This window comes from Sphaerodactylus townsendi, linkage group LG02 (genome assembly GCF_021028975.2).
Source record: "Sphaerodactylus townsendi isolate TG3544 linkage group LG02, MPM_Stown_v2.3, whole genome shotgun sequence".
In the NCBI taxonomy this organism is placed as follows: domain Eukaryota; kingdom Metazoa; phylum Chordata; class Lepidosauria; order Squamata; family Sphaerodactylidae; genus Sphaerodactylus; species Sphaerodactylus townsendi.
Genome location: NC_059426.1, coordinates 155,847,781 through 155,870,578, shown reverse-complemented (window position 1 = coordinate 155,870,578; position 22,798 = coordinate 155,847,781). Strand labels below are relative to the sequence as shown.

General features: G+C 42.0%; 1 protein-coding gene across 2 annotated transcripts in view; it reads left to right on the top strand.

Moving 5' to 3' along the window:
- SYNE3 (spectrin repeat containing nuclear envelope family member 3) overlaps positions 1 to 12,895 on the top strand; it is a 100,738-nt gene extending 87,843 nt beyond the window's left edge. For both annotated transcript variants that reach the window (XM_048486345.1, XM_048486342.1), the window contains one exon: positions 9,376 to 12,895. In XM_048486345.1, coding sequence (XP_048342302.1) covers positions 9,376 to 9,573 — 198 coding nt within the window. In that variant the 3' untranslated portion in view covers positions 9,574 to 12,895. The remainder of the gene's footprint in view (positions 1 to 9,375) is intronic.
- The last annotated feature ends 9,903 nt before the right edge of the window (positions 12,896 to 22,798 follow it).

Here is a 22,798-nt window from a genome sequence, read left to right as displayed (position 1 = left end):
AAGCGCAGGCATCCTGCTAGTGGTTAATATCAGTGTCTCCAATCATCACTGTTACTTGTGATTTCTGTAAAATTAGCTCACAGGGTTCTTGGGGGAAAATATATCCTTTTTGCTCTCCCTCTGAGCACCATTTCTCTTGCACACTAGCTCTTTTAAGATCATTTCATTTTAAATTGAGTACCGATAAGTGAGCTAATATCATCTCCATTGTTTTGACTGTCAGAAATGCTTCATTAGCTAGAATGTCTAATAAGGAGTTAGAGCTACCATTTCTTTTCTTTTATTGAAGTATCACATTTGTATCTGCTGTTTCAATTAACCTTGTGGGGTAGCTCTCCTTCTGAATCTCAGCCACAGTCTCTGCTCCAACCTCTGTGTCTAATTTGACATGCTCGTTAGCCACCACGATTTCATGTTGTTGCTTATCACCTGGAGAGCAAATTCTTTCATGATCAAGGCTGTTGAATCCGTTAGTAAATTTCACAGGATTTTCATTGTCAGTTGTTCTGCATAAAAGTAATCCATTCTCAGTTGTTTAGTAGCTTTTTGATACATTCTCTCGGTGACCTTGGGGGAGAGCCATTGTCTCTTTATTCCCATTATTTACAGTTGGGTCTCCATGAGTTGTGAGGTTAAATTATATATTAAAGACAGAATCCAGAAGTTTTTAACAGGCAAAAAAGCCTCACAAAAGCAGGGAAGAGGCTTCCCAACTAATCAGTTTACCAACCATTAGCAAGTTGTTGATTCTAAGTAACATGGACTTCAAGCCTGGTATCAAAGCTTAGGAATTTAAATAAAGCAGACAGTTCACTCCAAGTTCAGCTGTCATAATTGTTGTTAGAAAGGTCCCAAAGCTATCATACTGACAACAAACAACCAAAAATGCTCAGGCTTTTTAAAGTTGCTGGAGGAGGAGAGCTTACAACTCACTGTTATGCTGCCGTTGCCATCTTCCTCCACCTATTTACTGTTTAAGGCTGCTCCTAAAGAGTCTCTTAACAGGGATTTAATCAACTTCTGTACATATTTCCCAGAAGTCGTTATTTATGAACCTTTTTTTTCAGTTTCCGCTTACATGCAGGGTTGCATTCACATACACAAGGTCGCATTCTTCAGCCACCCAAAGTATCATCACATCTATCCACCGTAAAACCCAGCATTTTCAAGGGATAGCTTTCCACCTTGATTTTCCAGCTGAAGTACCCTTAAACATCTGCCACGGTGTCCCCATGCATTACAAAGAATCCAGCTGTGGTTCTCAAGCTTTCATATCTTGCATTCCACCGATTGCTCTATCAAAGAATCTGGTTCCTACCATGATAACAACAAGAAGCCCACTTTGTTCAAAAAGGAAACATGTGTTAACAAGTGTTCTGTTGTTACAATTTGTTTTCTAATATGATAGCATATCAGACATAAGCAACTCATCTGCCCCAAGGAGAACAAAATGCTATGTTTAATCCTTGATGGGAAGATTGGCAAACCTTAAGGAAAAAAAACCTTTTTTTTCCTCTGGAAGAGACAACTGAAAGGAATTTCCAAGGTCCCTTCCACTCCCTTCTCATTTTATATTGTCGGTCTTGTGGTGAAACATTCCCTGTTTGATTACAATAGATTATATTTACGTTATTTATACGTCTCCTTTCAGTTTGAGACTTGAGGCAGATTACATAGTGTAAGAAAATGCGATCAAAGAGCATGAGATATATAATGAACAATGCGATAGGACAGGGACTACGAACATTAGAAACTATGCAGAAAAAAGTATCCAAAGAAATATCACAAGACAGTGCAATAAATGAAATTACAAAAGTGGAAACTAATGCCGTAAAAGCAAAATATTCCATGCAGTAACCAGTGGAATAGGCCAGAGTTAAATTCTGTTTGTAAAATCCACCTCCATTATCTATAATGAGAAGGCTGGGAGGACACAGCAAGAGAAAGCAAATGCTCTGTTCTCAAGGCACTGTGTCTTGTTGGCACTTTGACAGTGATGGAATACCTTATTGGCTTTCAGCACACTTGGGTACATTGTAAAAACAAATATTAAAAAATAATGAAGATAAACAGTTCTTCAAACGTTGATTTAGAATTCATTGAAAGTATTGCTGGGGCATACTTAGCATTTGTGGAAGAGGAGGGGAATCAAAGCAGGTTATTTATGGCTTTCGGTAGTCCTGTTTGATTTATTTTCTGCACTGCTTTACCTAATTAGAACTTCTAGCTGTGCCAATGGTTTGGGCTTCATTGTTTGTACAAAGAAAATAATTAGGATTTATTAAATTTACGGCTGGTCTAATTGCTTTCCTGTGAGATACTGTAATCTTGTGGAGCAGATGGATAAAAAAGGGCACATTGTTTAATCTCGTTTAGGAGTCATCATTGATCTTCAAATCAGTTTAGCCATCTAGGAAGTCTGCTGAAAACTGGATGCCCTCATGCCTTATCAGGAAGAACATATAGCTTTCCGTTTAGGCCTCCCTGCTAAAACATTAAGACTTGTGCAAAGAGTAAAATGCTCACATTGCCATGCATTTAGGACAGCCCCAAACAGAGATGTGGATCTGGGGAAGAGGCCTTTGCTCAGCAGTCAAGCACCTGATTGGCTGACTCAGGAGATACAGCATATACCAAGTAATGCATTCTTGCAGTGTGACAGCCAGTGCCCGGGAGAAATGTAGCTATCATTAGAATCTCCTCCCCCAATTAGCTTCTCATTCAAGTACTGGGCTTGTTTCTAAGGCAGGGGTCCCCATTGTAATGCCTGTGGACACCATGATGCCCATTGACACCTTCTCTCGCAAGCACCAGGCTTTTTAAGGAAACGGGGAGGGCCAGGTAGCGCTTTTGTCCTGGCAAGCCTTCTGGTTGATCATTGGAGGCTTGATTGGGTGTGCAGATTTTTAAAATGTTGCTTTGGCGCTTGCTGCCACTACAATGCAAGGATCTGCATTGCGTTACCAAAATTAAGCTGTGGCAATTGTTTTGTGGCTGACTCCACTGCCCGTGGCAGCCATTTTGTGGCAACCATTTTGTGGCTGCTCCCACTATGACATGTCAGAACTCCAAATGTATCTGCAGGCTGAGAAAGGTTGGAGACCCCTGTGCTAAGATCAATCTGTCTTCATTGAAGCTTATACCAAGAAAGCTTATACCAAGAATAGAAAAATGTCGGTCCTAAAAGTGCCACTTAAATCAAACCTTTTCCCCCCCTGCCGTTTCTCAACAATTATTTGGATACTCCAAGGTCTAGTGTTTTGGAAAAGGGGGGGAAAGCTCCCTCTTTCTCCTTTCTCCCCCGCCCCCCAAGTTTAATTTGAAATGCCTGTGATTCATTTGCACCATTGAATAAAGAATCCCAACAGTGTTACTGGCAATTATTTCATTCCACTGTTTGCCCTGCTCACCCTTTTTTTTCCCAGGTTTAATTTGTATTGGGGTTTTCTGTAACATAAAATGTAACTGCAGCTTTCAGTTTTCAAGTGGAGATCGTCAAAGTGCGGTTGAGCTCTCTAAGAGCTGCCGTGACTTTCCTTCCAGCTTAATTACTTCCTCTCCTCTCCAGTGGCTGGTTGTAGCATTCATGAATCAATTGAGAATGATCAGGGTTGTTTGAGGAGGGAGGTAAGTTAAGGGCCAAACCAGATGAGACGCCAAGTCAGCCATGTATGGAACTCTCAACAATATTTGGCATGTGGGATCCACTGAAAGGAACAGATTATAAATACTTCAGTATTTTATGTAATTGAACTCTGCAAGATGCTTGTGCAAGAACTGCCAGGAAAGACTTTTGTTTATAAGAGGAGGGCTGGGTTGGAAATTCAACAGGGCAGTCCTAAACAGAGTTATACATTTCCGGACCCATCAAAATCAATGGGATTAGAAGCATATAATCCTTTTGAGGATTGCATTGCAAGCATATATTTGTTTGATGGATTTGCTCTGTACAAATTGTTCAGGAAGTTGTGGACTGTACCAATTGGCTAGGACTGATGACATCATAAAGACATCTTCCCCAGTTCAAACAACAGCTTTGTGCTTCTGGTTTTGTTGGGCAGAGTGGCTGACAAGTTCCTAATTTTTGCAAACCTGGGGGGATGTTGGGCGCATCCCTATGCTTAACAGATACACTGCAAGCTTTCTTTTTATACTCAATCTGCCTTTACTTCTAAGTTTCACCAACCAAGGTTCAATTGCCCCAGTGCTTTATCTGGCTATCCTCAATAGCGATCAAGCAATGAGCAATTGCTTGCCCTGCAGAAGCCAGAGCAAAACGTTCTGATCATTCTTTAAGTCGCGAATCCAGTGCGAACTTCCCACTCCGTGATCCTGCAGAGACATTACAATGCTGATTTTGTGACAGCCCAGGCATTGCCATGGCAACGTGCTAAGTAATTAATGCTAGCTAGCAACCTCCGCTGCATGATCAGGCAAAAACAAGGGGCGGCAGGCAAAGTGTAGCCACAGCAGTAAATTTACATTATCTGTCATTCTGGCCTCAGAAGATAGTAAAGATGGGTTGAGATGGAAAATAACGAAGCCATGTTGTTTGTTGTCAGAAATGAACTTTACACCAGTCAACTGAGTTACCATCTTCATTATATTCTCCACAGCAATCTTGCAAGAAGGGTCACTTTTTTCATTTTGGGGCACAATATTTACTTGGCTTGATTATAGATGTTTACCAATAGAAGGCACCACCAGTTAAGTGGATTTTAGAAAATAGTAATTTAGTTGTTTCTAAAAAATACACAGAGCAGTGATCACTGCGAAGAGACATCCTCTCTTCCATTGCATGCAGAAGGGAATGTTTCTTGAGTAATTCCTGCTGTGACAAATGCATGTATCTTCTAAAAACAAAGAATGATTTCTGCTTTAGAACTTTGCTTTTTATCGGTTACATTTGTATACAGTAACTAAAACTCCTCCAATTAATCAACCTAATTAATCAACATGTTTTCGGCATACTATAGGTTGGGAGCATAGGCTGGAAATTGGATGGGTACTGAAAAAAACAATTGCAAGATCATGGTGGTATAGCTTTTTGGTGTATAGGAAAACATTAGATCTCTAGTATTGATTTCACGTGAAGGTATGAGTTCTAATCAACTGTCTTTAGAAAGGACTTTCTTGTGGTGTCTACATTTCTTTTACTACCTAGTTAGAAAGATGGACTAGCCCAAAATGCCGTACAAATCACACTGCCACACCTACAAGACCTTGTGTGGTGTAGTGGTCAGTGCATCTGATGAAGTTGCCATGGGAGCTTGCTAGGTGCATTGAGCCAGTCACACTCTTTCAGCCTAACGTACCTTACAGTTAATGTGAGGATAAAAGCACTTCTGGTCCCCATTCAGAAGCATAAAGGAAGCCAATAAATGAACTGTCACCTTTGGGAATGCTCCTTGGCCTAGGTCGGAACTCTGTTGTTTGTGTACAATCCAGCTTTTCCTCAGAACCCAGCCGTCGATGAGCAAGTTGCTATGTCATTTCCAGGAGGATGTTGGACTGCAAGCTAAACAACGTGTTCTGTGGGAGTCCTCTCACCAAATTTCCCAATGTTTAGTTCAGTATTAAAAATCAGAACCCCAGACTTGGACAAGAGTGCAGTACTGGAGGGTTTAACCTTTCTGCCCCTATACCTACAGCAGCTTTAGGGGAAATATTTGTTATTTGCAATGAGGAGGGGGACAAGTCAGATACCACATTATTTGTTTACCAAGCCTAATGGCAGTTCTGGGGAGCAATTTCTATTATAAACACAGAGTGAGTAAGGTAGAAAGATTATGAGTCACCCTCCAGTTCTGCAAGCCTGATTCAAGTTGGGGGCCTTTAATGTTGAAGAAAACATGTTGCTTGGCTCTGAGGTGCTGGTCCTTAGGCCAGCGCCAACAACACTCCTAAACTTGCAGGAGTGCCCAACTCTGGCCCTCCAGATGTTCATGGACTACGATTCCCATCCGCCCCTGCCAGCATGGCCAATTTCTTCCCCTTGCACATAAGTCTGCCTCAGATATTTTCAGAAAGGAGCCATTAGTACAGGGATGTCCAGCTCTGGCATTCCAGATGTTCATTGACTACAATTCCCATCAACCCCTGCAAGCATGACCAGTTTCTGCTCCTTTCTTGCCAGCATGGGAACAGAAGTGGTTGGCACTACCGGTAGGACCCAAGCAAAGCATTGTTGAACAAAGATAGTCCAGCATGAATATACAATTCTACTGTCATCTTCCAGTGGAAAAGAGTATACAGTGGAACCTCTGTTTTTGTTGGTAATCCATCCGAAAAGAATCGATGAAAACCGAAACTGGTGAAAACTGAGGCAAACTTTTCCATAGGAATCAATGTAAATCCAATTAATCCATTCTAGGCACTCCAAAAAACATACCAAAATCACATTTTTTGGTGAATAAACATAGTGTTTAATGCTGAAAACAGTAACAAACAATAACACTAGGACCACCTTCAGAGCCAATGGACCAATGTCGCACTAGAAAGCTGTCCAAAGAGGTCTGTTTCTGATGCCCCTTTAAGATTTATCTGAAATGGGGCAAGACATTGTCATTAAACAAGTTGCAGACACGGCCTGCAACAGCTTTGTCTAGGTGATTTTTCTCCACAAACTCCTGCACCTTACTGCAAATTGATGAAAACCAAGGCAAATCGATGAAAACCGAGACAAATTTTTCACTGAAAAAATCGATGAAAACCGAAATCTATGAAAACCGAAACTCATGAAAAGCGAAGGCAATGAAAACCAAGGTTCCACTGTATGTGGTTACCCTATTCTCTTATTGGCTTGGATTATGTGGCAAATCTACTCTACTAATAGAAGGAGATTACATCAACAGAATAGAACTTACCTCCCCCCACATTGTAGTTCATAATGACTCCCAAAGTGTCATTCTTGGGGTTCAGGGAACCCCTAAAAATAGCTTAACTAAGGAGTTTGCAAAAAATTACACCACTCTTGTTAGTTGGCATTTGCCTTGGGATCCAAGCCACTGATTATTACTCTATGGGCAGTTTGCCAAGAGTGCACAACACAAATGCTCCAAATTAATAAAATATATGTGAAGTTGTCTTTATGCTTCAATGATCAGATAGGGAACTGAAACAAGAAGATCCCACTTGGTTTTAACTCATAAAAGCCTGTGTTTTGGGAAGACAGTAGACAGTCAACAGACTCCTCGTAGCCCTTTTACCCTGGAAGACCCTAATTAAAATCCCTGCTGTGCTATGAAAGCTCCTTGGGTGACCTTGGACAAAGTCATTCCTTTTCAGCCTAAACCTTCCTGCTCTTGTGTGGGCAAAATGGAGGTCAAGAATGACATTGTAAGCTGCTTTGGGGCCCCAGGAGGGAGGACTTTTAATTAATTAAAAATTAATTAATTTCCCCATCTTGCCTGATAAAGGCCAGCAAGAATTCTAGTATTGCACCAACAAGTAGGAAAACAGTGAGGGTTAAGGGATGGTTTGAACAGTGGGGTGGGGAGTGTCTGGAGCTTCTATAAAGCACAGGAGGGATCTCCACTCATCTTGTGAGATGGTCTGAGGTTCTGACAGAAAAATTTGTAAGGCTGTAATTCAGTCTTTATTCTCCATCTTTCCTTTCTGCCTTATTAGAATGGCCGAATGTTGCACAGCAGACACAGTTGTAAAGGGCACTACACACTGAACTCAAATTTCACCATCTGTTCCACTTCCCTTTTTATTCTCTGGCATCTTGTAAAACATGAGACTTGTTCAGGAAATAATGAAAAGAAGTGGGCCTGTACGCTGTGAGGGGACTTTCTGCTGCCCTTTTGGTCCCTCAGCTTGCTTCAGATACTGAATTAGCCAAACTGGTGAATGGCCTGAACACCACAAATGTATACAAACAGGAAGCAGGACAGATGCCCGAAGGAAACACTGTGAAAGTCGTACTTTACTGGTACAGAACAGCTGCCAGAATGCCTGTTGCCACTAACTGGCATGTGAGCAGTTTGGAAAAATAGCAACGGGCACTTGGAAAGCATGCAATTAATACTAAAGGTTCTTCCTTTAGTATTATAAGCCCAAGCTGAGAAACTGCACGGAAAAATTCTGCTAAGTGATTTTCACTGAGAAATAATGTCTGATGAATTGTCATGCGTTCCATATATCTATCTCTGAATTCATCTAAAGCCTTTCATATTACCCAGAAATCCTGGTTTTCAATGACCTTCTACAGGATTTGGGCAGCCCCAGTGGAAGCAGACTCAGGTGTTTTTTTTTTGATCATTTGCTCAGTGAGGAGTGGCTGCCATGGGGGAAAAAAATGAATTTCCCTGTTTTTAGTTCATCAATTTTTTGTAAAGTTTGCTAGGAAAGTGTGACATCTGAAACAGATGAAAAGAGTGCACTGCGCCTCACATCACTGATTTTTAAAAGGGGATAACAAGGAGACGGGCTTTTTTGTTGTCTTAACTCTGTATGTCCTAGGGTTGCCAATTCTGGGTTCTGAAATACCTGGAGATTTTTGGATGGATCCTGGGAGAGCGGAATTTATGGAAGGAAAGGACCTTGATAGGGTATAACACCATGTAGTCTACCTTCCAGCAGTGGCATAGTGGTTACGAGCAGGTGCATTCTAATCTGGAGGAACCGGGTTTGATTCCCCGCTTCCACCTGAGCTGGGGAGGCTAATCGGCGGAATTCAGATTAGCCTGTACACTCCCACACACGTCAGCTGGGTGACCTTGGGCTAGTCACAGCTTTTTGGAGCTCTCTCAACCCCACCCACCTCACAGGGTGTTTGTTGTGAGGGGGGAAGGGCAAGGAGATTATAAACCCCTTTGAGTCTCCTCCAGGAGAGGAAGAGGGGGTATAAATCCAAACTCCTCCTCCTCCTCCTTCTTCCTCTTCTTCCAAAGCAGCCATTCTTTCCAGAAAAAGCATAGTAAATGTTTTAAATTAATGAATTAATCAATGGTTTGTGTCGTCTGAAGATCAGTTGTAATTCTGGGAAATCTTCAGACTTCACCTGTAGGTTGGCAACCTTTTACCTTTAGTAGCAATGCCCGTGCGTACTCTTGGTTCAGGGTGGCGATCTTGCGATTATGAGAAGAGGAACTACTAGTCTTTGGCCTGCGAGCCAGGCATGGGCCCCAGTGCTGGTGATCAGTGGATTTTGGTGATGGTGAACTTATATGGCTGCAAACTGAAACTCCTAACACACCCAAAGATTCCCCCCGAAGTCGGCTAAGTGAACGTAGCCATAGTAAAATCAACCAAAGTCTGCTAGGGGCATATATACACATCTCTTGCCTTTTGGATCCAGATTGCCATCAGAGCCAACTTTGGCAAATATGTCCTGTGTATGATTTCCTGCATTTGGCTTGTGTCTTTCAGGGGCGAAGGGGCGGTGCCTGTTCCTTCCTACGCCGGGTGTGCTGTGCAGCGCTACCCCTTCAGCTGCTCCTCTTGCTCCTGCTGCTCCTGGCCTTTCTGCTGCCTCTCATGGAAGAGACCCACAGCTGCAAACTCGCAAACAATTTTGCACGCTCCTTCAACCTCATGCTGAGATACGAGGGTCCACCACCAACTTGAGTAATCCAAGCTCATGGATCCAGTCAAGGTGACAGGTTGTTGTCTAAACAACTTTCATCCAGGATATCTTATCTACTGCACATCCCCTGTGGAATCTAAGACAGCCAGTAAGGGACCCATGTAAACTGGAAATGTGGCCATGTGACTGACATTGTCCATATACACTCAGTCTATAGAAATGAAGTATTCGGCTTCAAAGCGAAAATTCTGTTTTTTAAATATGTTATATTTATACTGTATATATGTTACATTTTTATATGTGTATATATATCTTGCAAAACAATTCCTGAAATCAGCGTTTTCAGCCTAATTCAGCTAATTTTTTAAACATCTCATTAACAAAACTTAAGCTCAGTGGAACTAGATGTAACAAGAACGTATAGATTTGCTACCAAAAACAGTCACTTCAGATTCACAATCCTCTGCCCTTAATGTGCCATTATTAAAACCTGCCCTATGTTAGTGGCTTTTGCTTGAGAGGGTGTGGGTGGAAAATGCATAATACTATGATGTCACAAGGTGTCTGTTGGGGGGAGAGGAAGGAAAGGAGTTTATTAAGCCTCTTTGAGACTCTTTGCTGGAGAGAAAGGCAGGGTATAAATACAAACGCTTCTTCTTTATTTTAGTATTTTGAGACAAGCATTATGTTGGGAACATGTGATTCTTCCATCTTGAGAGTATACTTGCCATTTGTCAGCCCACAGCAAGCTAACTCCCACCCTTGGCTCCAGTCCCAGCCTTCAATTATTTCAGGAGCAGGAGACAAAATAGGACGTTAAAATGGCATCAGTGGCAGTGGTGGGATTCAGCCTATTCACACCTATTCGGTAGAACCGGTAGCTAATTTTTTGTCTAGTTCAGAGAATGGTTGTAATCCCACCACTGAGTCCTTTCGTAACCGGTTGCTAAATTATTTGAATCCTACCACTGATCAGTGGTCAAGACTTCAGAGATTGTAGGGATTTCCACCCAGAAGTTACATCACATCCTCCAAACCTACACCCCAAAGCGATATCACATTCTCTGCAGCATTTCTCCAACTCTATGTTCTTGACAACAGAGACTGGAAACATTTGTAAAGTGTTATGAAGGATGTGATGCCACATCCCCTGCAACTCCACTCTTCCTAGCCAAACCCATAACATCTTCCACTATTTGCTAGTGCTGAGTTACCAGTCCTACCTGAGAGATTTGCAGAGGACGAAAAAAGAAAAAGATCAACAGCACAAGGCTAAGCAGAGGAAGACAAGTGCAAGACAAATGTCCTATGCAAGATAATTTTCTAATAATAAATACAAAGGAAAGGAGTGCCAGACAGAGCCCATTCTCCTGTTGAAGAAATCAGTTGGGAAGGAGCTGTAAATTCACAAATAAGGCAATTTTATCCTGTCACTCTTATGGGAAGATGCCACATATCTTCTTGTTTTCCCCTCATTAACTAGCTCTGGATCTACGCAGACCTCCTCTGCACTTTTCTCAAATTGTTAGTGAACCAAAGGGAGCGACTCTGTGGTTGCACAGCATGGGTCTAATGCATCAGGCTTCTTGCCAAGTACTGCTTTGGCATTTTTTTTTAAGGAGAAAGACTGGAGAATATATCTCACTGCTCCTCACAGCATAATCCAATTGGGGCTGCCATCTCACAACTTAGATGGTGAGATGTACACCTTGTACATCAGACCAGGGTCATTAACAGCTTCTCTATTCATGTCAGAGAGAACTGCTTCTTTCTTGCTGCTCCCATTCTTTGGAATGGGCTTCCTGAGGCTGGGGCGCAGTGACGTAGGTATAGATTTTTAATGGGGTGGGTTCGGTGACTGAGGGCTTTCTGGCTGTTCCATTCCATGCATTGTTTCAAGCAAGCCAGACATGTAATGGGAGGGGTTTGAACCTGAGAAACACCCCCCCCCCTTACCTACGTCCCTGGATGAGGGGAAGGCCCCATCCTTGCAGAGATTCACTCTTCTTAGGTGAATCTTGAAATGAAGACCAGCTCTCTCAGTTATATTATTTTTCCCAACCTGTAATAGATCCCTTTGCTACCCCTCAGAATGAGATTTTTCTCTAGGAGGTTGTAGGACTCTGGGCAGATTGCAGGAGACATAACAGAGAGGGGTCAGAGAAAAATAACTGCAGTATCACCTTAACGTTTCAGAGTTTTAATTCCCTTTTTTTCCCTTTAGCAAAACTAAATTGGAAACACATTTTTGTAGCTCGAGGTCTCCCCTTCCCCCACTCAGCTTGGGGTTTATTCTTTGCTGCTTATTTCAGCACATCCAGGATCTCAAACTTTGCCCTATAATCCTCTTTAAGTCAAGGAACAGAAAGCCTGAACTTCTCTCCCCTGGTATAATGAATAAGCAAACCATGCGAGCCTTTGCAGCAGCTCATGGGATGGCAGACGGCAGCGAGTCTGAGGTCCTTGTATTTACTTTGGAACTTCATGTCAGCCCATTGCCAGGGAAAAGCAGAGGATTCTGGTGAGAGCAGAGACTTTCTGCATACAAAATAAGGATGTTTGTGCTTATAAAGGTGCATTGACTGAGGCTGTTAGGAATACAGAGTGGAATCTAATGCAGGGCTAAAAGTTCTGTCCGTGGCGTGGACAATCCAAAGGCCACTCCAAAGGAACACTCCAAAGAAACAATCCAATGCAATGCTTGCAAGAAATTGATCTCATTCATGGGGCAGATTCTGCAGCCAGCCACTTCCAAGAAAACTGTCCATGATTGCAGCACAAGTAAAAAAAATATGTATTTACTGTGCTTCACATTTAAGTCAGAGAATAATCCCAATCCCAGACAGCAATTCTGATTCTATCGAAGTGGATCAGAAACAACCCTTTCTCCAGGGTTGGCAGTGCGGTAACCTGGTCTGTTCTATAAATATCCTCACAGAAAATAGCAAAAAAATTCAGCCTAGTACTAAACAGAAGATACAACTGTTTCAAAGCAAGGAGGCAGCTTTGGAAGAATCCTCAATGCCTTCAGTTAACATGTGCATTCCTTCTCTGAGGTTGTGTTTTGGTGAAAAAATGGTTCAAGTCAGAAACAGAGTCTGGATTGTATGGATCAGCTGGCCCTTTTGATTTCATTCAGAACTCCCCCCTCAAAAAAAATTGCAATTTACAAAAGAATTTAGTAGAGGCGTGATTTACTTTAAAAAAAAACACAAGATAGCTCATCTGGAATGTGAGGTAAAGCTGACAGCGAAGTTAGCATAATTCTCTGGTCAACAGACTCATTTCTGTTGGGAATAGATTGCCAGGCCAGTGGGGACTGGTGGTGAGGACATGCGGAGGGGGAGGAGGGGCATTGGCCAATAGTATAAGATCAGTTCCTGTCTCTCTAGGAATTGGCTAAAACTTCCAGATTTTTCTGGAAGTCATGTCATGCCATTTGCTGGCGGCCATTTTTAATTTTATTTTTCTTCACCAGGGAACTTAACCGAATCGGGCATCTGAGAGGACGCTAGACTTGCACCCCAATGGAAATTAGTTTTCACTTAGCGCAGGGGTGTCTCAATACTTCATGACCCCTCAGATGTTCATGAATTCTAATTCCATCAGTCCACACTCCCAACATTAGGCATTGGCTATACTAGCGGGGCAAGGGCTGAGTGGGAATTGTAGAAGTTCCTGCATTTAACATCTGAAGGAGGGTCATGAAGTTGTGACATGTGATTAGCGTGACTTAAGCTTGCAGCCTTTTTACCGCTGCAGATTAGGGCTGGAGTCGTGTGGCAATGCTGTGTTGCTAGGAGGGGATTTGGGGGCAGGATTGCAGGCTGGAGCTATCGGTCTGCTGTTGTTGGTGCTGGATTGGCTGGAGGCTGTCTTTGGGATGTGTCAAATCAATCCTCTGCAAGAGCCCTTCGAGTGAAGTTGCTCCAGGGGGGTCTCCAACCTGCTGAGAGACAGTCCATTCATCTGCCGCCTGGCTGTTCAGTTTTTCTATCTGCCTCCACCAAAACTACAGACAGTTGGTTTGCCAAGACAAGGATCATTTTAGCAGCTGTTATAGCTTTTAATTCCCCTCTCTGCCATTGATGTGGAGATTTTGAAATACTGCAGCCACTATTTCCTTCTTTTTTAAAATTTCAGGCATTTAAATGTTGCTTTAGAAAAGAAAAGCTGGTGCTTAATTATATGGTTTGTATAATGAGAGAAAATATACCCATTCCCTTTGCTACCGTCTCCTCTGTTACATTCTTCCCCATTTCTAGGGGGGGAAAGAGGAAACCCGAACATTCAATCTAACCCCTTTTTAAAAAAATCCCAGATTCTGTTTTATTTACAAACCCTAAGCTGTAGTGTTTACTAAAGCATTATCAGAAGTCCCTAAAGGATAAGGCTTATCATGAAAATGCTGAACCTGATCCGTAGTCTAAACGGCACCACAGTAATTGTTTCACAAGCAACTCATTGTTATTTTCTCTGCCTTGGCAATTGCTGGGGCTCACCAGTCATCTGTTTTTGCGAGGTGGGGGGAGGATGGGGTTCATTTTTTAAAAGAGTTGTTGGTTCGATGCAGCCACAGGACAGCTTCAGAGAACGGCTGTTTTAAAACAGACTGAACTTGGATAAGGAAGGGATCACCACCTGCCCTCCCCTAAGCTTTGTTTTCAGTGCTACAGAAAGATCACAGGGGAGTTATTTCCCTGTTTTGATGCACCATGCTGAAGAATTATTTTGTACAGTAGAACAGCAAAAACAGGGAAATAGCAACCTTCCCCACCGCGCACCCCCAGCCAAATGCTAAGGTTCTAATTTATTTTTAACAGCTATTCCTTGCAGTTTCTGTGCAGCAACAGGGAAACCAAGTTGGAACCTAAACCCAGTTCTTTAAAAAAGTGAATGACTGCCTTGGCCCTTAGAGTCTCAAGATAGAAAACTGGGTTTGATTTGCCACTCCTCCACATGAAGCCTGCTGGGTGGCCTTAGGCTAGTCACAGTTCTCTCAGAACTCTCTCAGCACCACCTACTTTACAAGGTGTCTCTTGTTGGGAGGGGAAGGGAAGGAGTTTGTAAGCCACTTTGAGACTCCTTACAGGACAGAAAAGCAGAGTATAAATTCAAATTCTCCTCTGCTGATGGGACCCTGCCCCAGTGGACAGAATACTCGTATCCTGACCTGTAAGGGGTCCTTCTGAATCCTCACTGTTGGTGGAGACCTTCTACTTCAGGTGATGGGTAGTTGGACTTCCCACTTTAGAAATACAGGGAATCATCCCTGGGTAATTTGTTATTGCCCATACAGCCTCACCTATGGTCGGTCGGTCAGTCGGTCGGTCTTTCTCAAATAATTTTTATTTTATCAACAGTTACAGAAAAAGAAAAGAAAGTTTAAAAACAAAAAAATAAGCATGAGCAAACAACAATTATAGCAATAATAATATTAATACATTTTTAGGGCAGATTATTGTAGAAATGGATCTGCAATTGTTAGGAGATATTCAAGTCTTTTCCACATCGTGCAGATCAAAGTAGGAGAAAATAAGAAAGTAAAATAGCCAAAAGTAGAAAAAGAAATAGTATGCTTTAAAACAGAGGGAGAGGAAGGCTACTTCTGAGAGCTGTTCGGCTCACATAAACTTGCTAATCTGGGTTTTCTCAGAACTAGTGGGTTTACTGCTCATTCCGCACAGTATATTTATAACGAGCTGCAATCGTTTTAAATGAACTCGCCCTCCCTTTTTATAAATGGAAAACGAATTCATTTATAACAATTGCAACGCGTCATAAATATGCTGAGCGGAATGAGCCTCAATCAAGCCCATTCTAAGTCACCTCTCGAATCTTAGGTCCCTTATACCTAAGGAGGCAAGAGCTAAGGAACGACTCACTCTCAAGCCAGCAAAATTGCTCCTTTCAGCCAAAATGGTCAGGAGCACTCAGAGACTCAACTGCAGCAAAGGGCCGTTTCCTGGAAGTCCAGCCTCACCTATGGTCTTTCCTGGGATCAGTTTCCTTAGAGCAGCTAGAAATATGCGAATGTTACAATTACGCACAACAGTTCAACAGGATCTTTTTCTTTTCCCAAAGTGAAAGAACCAGGGTTACAGTTAGCAGGGTAACTGTCAGCAGCCAATAAGGAGAAAGCTTTTTATCAACTATCTTTTAAACAAAACCATTGATCAAGGTCTCTCCCTAAGGTGTGTCAATAAATTTCCTAAAGCCGCAAGCTGGGGGAGAGGAACTGGGTTTGTGTCTCCCCCTCTTGCCCGTGCTTGAGTTCTTGGGGCCAGAGTTTTCCTGTACTTACAATTTTTGCCTGGGGGATTATTTTTCATGAAGCCACATCTGTCAAAAACCTAATCATAATAGCATCGCAATGCTAATAAGAGTAAAAAACTGCAGGTTTGGGGTCTCGCTGCAGATGCACGCGTCCTTTCGCTCTGTGAGCAAGAACCTAACCATTGCTGTGAACTACATATAATAGGAAATGTCATATAATTGCTCGATTTTAAAAAAGGCGACATTCCACATCCATATAATTTTCATGCACAGCTTTTTTGAAAGGAAGAATGCTTTCAAGAGAAACAGGCAGTTTAGAGGTCCTTATTATACTAAGTTTTCCCTTCTGTTAAGGTCTGATCCTGTCTGTTTCAAAGAGTAGTAAGTTCTTATTTATCTCAGCTTGGATTCCTTTGGTTGGGTTTGACTGTCATAATGGTGGTGGATTTGTCTACCTGATATTGTCATTTGAATGGTAATATGAAGATTATTTGGAAGCTGTTCTTGGATTTAGATCTGAATTAGCTACATTTCATGATATAAGAAGTGAGAAAGGGTGAAGCATACTAATTCTCTGGAGACATATCAGCTTTGTACATTTATATTGGTCTTATATCCTCTAAATTGTAGTTTGGAAAGGGCATTGGTAATTCCACAACCCTGAACTCCAGTTTCTGGGATTTTCAAGCAAGGGGAAAATACTGCTAAGCAGTTCTATGGACGTTTGTTTGCAGTCTAGTCACTTTTATCTGAAACGCGACTACTAAGAACCTGTTCTTGGATAGTGAATGGTCTAGGAACCTCACAGTCAGAAGAAAGGCAGTCTTACAAATATTTTAATTATATAAATACGCTGGGAGAATTTTTAGAGGACAAAGAAGAAATGTATAATTATGGCAATTAGTTTTATGTGTTTTAACTTGCGGGGCAGGGGGGAGGATGTTGACATATTATAAGTTGAACCCAAAGATTCCCTTCTTCTTAGTAAGAATCTTCCATGGAGGAAAACTTCCTTCATCAGAGAAGACAGTGCCTTCACAAAAGAGAGTTGCTGGATCTGACCTAATGCTTTCACTTAAGGAACCTGCCCAATGGCAGCTTTCCCTAGTAGTTTTCTCCTTATCAGAAACACACATGCTTTTTTAACCAGATTTTTTGCCACTGGCTCTCTGTAGCTGGTGGCAAATGGAAGCAAAATCTATGTCTCTTTTTTAAAAAAAATCAAAATTCTCAAGGAAATGTGATGGATGAAATGTGGTGAGTAGAACCACCAGGGCATTGTCCCAGAGACAAGTTCCTTGCACAGGGATATTGTAACTATTGAATTTTATCTCAGAATCATCTTTGGAATTTTATCTCAGGCACCCATGACCTATCAGCAGCATTCCTAGGTAGAAAAGGCTTAGGGAAAAATCTCAAAATCCAAACAGGTGAGCAAATCATCCTTACCTCCTATTATTTCACACAAACTCTTTTCCAGCTTCAAAGCATCTCAGCTATCTTTCCCAAATTCTTATTTATGTATTTTTGCATTATTCCTGCAGACAGATAGTTGCATAACAGGTGCTTGAAATGATAATTTGTTTCTGGAGTTAAGTAATAGGGTTTTTTTGCTCTTTAAAGACGACAGTGGTATAAATGTATAGAGCATCAACCTGGCAAAATGGACTCTGGCCAGCAAAGTTCATGCCACAATATTTTTTGTTATTCTTTATGGCTCAGGACTTGTCGTTGAGTTTTCTGCAACAGGCTAACACGTCTGTTCTTCTAGAGATAATAAACAGGCTAACACAAATACAACAGGCTAATCCATCTGTTCTTCTAGAGATAATAAACATGGAAGCTGCATGAATCTCTTTAAATAACTGGATCGCAATTCCAAAATGGTGGAAATCTTTATATGAGCATCTCACATTTGTAGCACTTTAGAAACGGCACCAGCAAACCAAATATTCGACACCAGGTTCTGCATCGTCACATTAATGCCTCTCTAGGGATCAAACTGTTGAATGTTAGTCCTACATGAGCTCAACTGAAATCATCGACAGCTGGAATGAGATCACTGGTCCAATCCATAGGAATAGGATTGCACTTTAAATTGAGGTAGCCCAAGTTATTAGACAGCTGCAATCCAAATCATTAGGCTGCCCATCTTTGCTTATTCTGTTCCATTTGATAGGCTAGAAGGAAGATTCTTTTATTGACATATTAAAGCCCAAGAGCTAGTGTGGTGCAGTGGTTAAGGTGTTGAACTAGGATTCAGGGAGACCAAGGTTCAAATACCTGCTAAGCCACAGGTGCCAAACTTGTGTGATGCTGGCAGGGGATGATGGGAACTATAGTCTATAACATCTGGAGGGCCACAAGTTTGACACCTATGTTGCTAAGCCATGAAGCTTTCTGGATGACCTTGGCCTAGTTGTTTGTTGCTATCCTTCAGCCTAACCTACCTCACACCGTTATTACAAGGATAAAATGAGAGACAGGAAAATTATGAATGCTGTGGGCTCCTTGGAGTAATGACCAAATAAAGTGTGGGAAATTGTGTTGTGTAATGGATTGAGTGCTGGGCTAGGACCATCTGGGCCCTCAGGGTTCAGATCCTCATTTTTTCCATGAATGGCAGGATAGAAACATGGGAGGAAATTAAATTAAAGGAAGTTGGTGATCATTCTCAACACAGGGAGAAAATTCTCTCCCACCTCCTTCCATATGTTAAATTGCACACCCATCTCACCTCAGTTCTGTGGGCAGATGTGTTATGTGGAGTCTTTGCACAGCAGGGACGGAGCAAGGGGGAAGTGCATTCGGTGCACCCCTCCAAGCCCCCGTCCCGCCACGTCCCCGGAATGCCTCCACAGGGGTGCCCACCTGGTGCGTCGCGCACCCCCCGCCCCCTTGGCGCTATGCCTCTGTTGCACAGTGGCATTATAGTAGCCAATGAGGTTAATCTGAGGCGTGACTATTGCATGTTGAGTCAGACCAACAGTCCACCTACTCCAGTATTGTCTGCAGAAGTCTGCCCTCCAGATGTTCATGAATTACAATTCCCATCAGTCCCTCCCAACCTGAGCATTGGCTATACTGCTTAGGGGCTGATGGGGAATTGTAGTTCATGAGCATCTGGAGAACGCCGCGATTATTTACACATGTGATCAAGCGTGACCCAAGCTTGCAAACCTTTTACCGCTGCAGATTGGGAATGGAATTAGATGATGTGGCAATGCTGTGTTGCTAGGAGGGGATTTGGGGGCAGGATTGCAGGCTGGAGCTATCGGTCTGCTGTTGTTGGTGCTGGATTGGCTGGAGGCTGTCTTTGGGATGTGTCAAATCAATCCTCTGCAAACCCTTCGTGGTGCTCAGTCTCAACCTGCTGAGAGACAGTCCATTCATCTGCCGCCTGGCTGTTCAGTTTTTCTATCTGCCTCCACCAAAACTACAGACAGTTGGTTTGCCAAGACTAGGATCATTTTAGCAGCTGTTATAGCTTTTAATTCCCCTCTCTGCCATTGATGTGGAGATTTTGAAATACTGCAGCCACTATTTCCTTCTTTTTTAAAATTTCAGGCATTTAAATGTTGCTTTAGAAAAAGCGGCCAATTATATTTGTATAATGAAGAAAAATACCCATTCCTTTGCTACACGTCTCCTCTGTTACATTCTTCATTCTGGGGGAAGAAACCCCGAACATTCAATCTAACCCCCTTTTTTAAAAAAAATCCCAGTTCTGTTTTATTTAAAACCTAAGCATGTGTTTACTAAAGCATTATCAGAAGTCCCTAAAGGATAAGGCTTATCATGAAAATGCTGAACCTGATCCGTAGTCTAAACGGCACCACAGTAATTGTTTCACAAGCAACTCATTGTTATTTTCTCTGCCTTGGCAATTGCTGGGGCTCACCAGTCATCTGTTTTTGCGAGGTGGGGGGAGGATGGGGTTCATTTTTTAAAAGAGTTGTTGGTTCGATGCAGCCACAGGACAGCTTCAGAGAACGGCTGTTTTAAAACAGACTGAACTTGGATCAGGAAGGGATCCTGCCTCCCCTAGCTGTTTTTCAGTGCTGAAAGATCACAGGGGGAGTTATTTCCCTGTTTTTGATGCACCATGTGAGGTATTTTGTACAGTAGAACAGCAAAAACAGGGAAATAGCAACCTTCCCCACCGCGCACCCCCAGCCAAATGCTAAGGTTCTAATTTATTTTTAACAGCTATTCCTTGCAGTTTCTGTGCAGCAACAGGGAAACCAAGTTGGAACCTAAACCCAGTTCTTTAAAAAAGTGAATGACTGCCTTGGCCCTTAGAGTCTCAAGATAGAAAACTGGGTTTGATTTGCCACTCCTCCACATGAAGCCTGCTGGGTGGCCTTAGGCTAGTCACAGTTCTCTCAGAACTCTCTCAGCACCACCTACTTTACAAGGTGTCTCTTGTTGGGAGGGGAAGGGAAGGAGTTTGCAGGCGCTTTCATGCAGGACTCCTTACAGGGACAGAAAAAAGCCAGAGTATAGAATTCAAATTCCCTCCTCTGCTGATGGGACCCTGCCCCAGTGGACAGAATACTTTCGTATCCTGACCTGCTTGAGAGTCGCTGCTGAAGGTCCCTCACTGTGGGTGGCGTCCTTCTAATTCAGGTGGTGGGTAGTTGGACTTCCTACTTTAGAAATACAGGGAATCATCCCTGGGTAATTTGTTATTGCCCATACAGCCTCACCTATGGTCGGTCGGTCAGTCGGTCGGTCTTTCTCAAATAATTTTTATTTTATCAACAGTTACAGAAAAAGAAAAGAAAGTTTAAAAACAAAAAAATAAGCATGAGCAAACAACAATTATAGCAATAATAATATTAATACATTTTAGAACTGATTATTGTAAATGGATCTGCATTTTTTTCAGTATTCAGAGTCTTTTTCCACATCATGCAGATCAAAATAGGAGAAAAAATAAAGTAAAATAACTTAAAAAAAATAGAAAAAGAAATATTATCCTTTAAAAACAGAGGGAAGGAGAGAGGAGAAGGCTACTTCTGAGAGCTGTTCGGCTCACATAAACTTGCTAATCTGGGTTTTCTCAGAACTAGTGGGTTTACTGCTCATTCCGCACAGTATATTTATAACGAGCTGCAATCGTTTTAAATGAACTCGCCCTCCCTTTTTATAAATGGAAAACGAATTCATTTATAACAATTGCAACGCGTCATAAATATGCTGAGCGGAATGAGCCTCAATCAAGCCCATTCTAATTCACCTCTCGAATCTTAGGTCCCTTATACCTAAGGAGGCAAGAGCTAAGGAACGACTCACTCTCAAGCCAGCAAAATTGCTCCTTTCAGCCAAAATGGTCAGGAGCACTCAGAGACTCAACTGCAGCAAAGGGCCGTTTCCTGGAAGTCCAGCCTCACCTATGGTCTTTCCTGGGATCAGTTTCCTTAGAGCAGCTAGAAATATGCGAATGTTACAATTACGCACAACAGTTCAACAGGATCTTTTTCTTTTCCCAAAGTGAAAGAACCAGGGTTACAGTTAGCAGGGTAACTGTCAGCAGCCAATAAGGAGAAAGCTTTTTATCAACTATCTTTTAAACAAAACCATTGATCAAGGTCTCTCCCTAAGGTGTGTCAATAAATTTCCTAAAGCCGCAAGCTGGGGGAGAGGAACTGGGTTTGTGTCTCCCCCTCTTGCCCGTGCTTGAGTTCTTGGGGCCAGAGTTTTCCTGTACTTACAATTTTTGCCTGGGGGATTATTTTTCATGAAGCCACATCTGGCAAAAACCTAACCATAGCCTTTGTCAATGCTAATAAGAGTAAAAAACTGCAGGTTTGGGGTCTCGCTGCAGATGCACGCGTCCTTTCGCTCTGTGAGCAAGAACCTAACCATTGCTGTGAACTACATATAATAGGAAATGTCATATAATTGCTCGATTTTAAAAAAGGCGACATTCCACATCCATATAATTTTCATGCACAGCTTTTTTGAAAGGAAGAATGCTTTCAAGAGAAACAGGCAGTTTAGAGGTCCTTATTATACTAAGTTTTCCCTTCTGTTAAGGTCTGATCCTGTCTGTTTCAAAGAGTAGTAAGTTCTTATTTATCTCAGCTTGGATTCCTTTGGTTGGATTTGACTGTCATAATGGTGGTGGATTTGTCTACCTGATATTGTCATTTGAATGGTAATATGAAGATTATTTGGAAGCTGTTCTTGGATTTAGATCTGAATTAGCTACATTTCATGATATAAGAAGTGAGAAAGGGTGAAGCATACTAATTCTCTGGAGACATATCAGCTTTGTACATTTATATTGGTCTTATATCCTCTAAATTGTAGTTTGGAAAGGGCATTGGTAATTCCACAACCCTGAACTCCAGTTTCTGGGATTTTCAAGCAAGGGGAAAATACTGCTAAGCAGTTCTATGGATGTTTGTTTGCAGTCTAGTCACTTTTATCTGAAACGCGACTACTAAGAACCTGTTCTTGGATAGTGAATGGTCTAGGAACCTCACAGTCAGAAGAAAGGCAGTCTTACAAATATTTTAATTATATAAATACGCTGGGAGAATTTTTAGAGGACAAAGAAGAAATGTATAATTATGGCAATTAGTTTTATGTGTTTTAACTTGCGGGGCAGGGGGGAGGATGTTGACATATTATAAGTTGAACCCAAAGATTCCCTTCTTCTTAGTAAGAATCTTCCATGGAGGAAAACTTCCTTCATCAGAGAAGACAGTGCCTTCACAAAAGAGAGTTGCTGGATCTGACCTAATGCTTTCACTTAAGGAACCTGCCCAATGGCAGCTTTCCCTAGTAGTTTTCTCCTTATCAGAAACACACATGCTTTTTTAACCAGATTTTTTGCCACTGGCTCTCTGTAGCTGGTGGCAAATGGAAGCAAAATCTATGTCTCTTTTTTTTAAAAAATCAAAATTACTCCAGGGAAATGTTGATGGATGAAATGTGGTAGAGTAGAACTCACCAGGGCATTATCCCAGAGACAAGGAT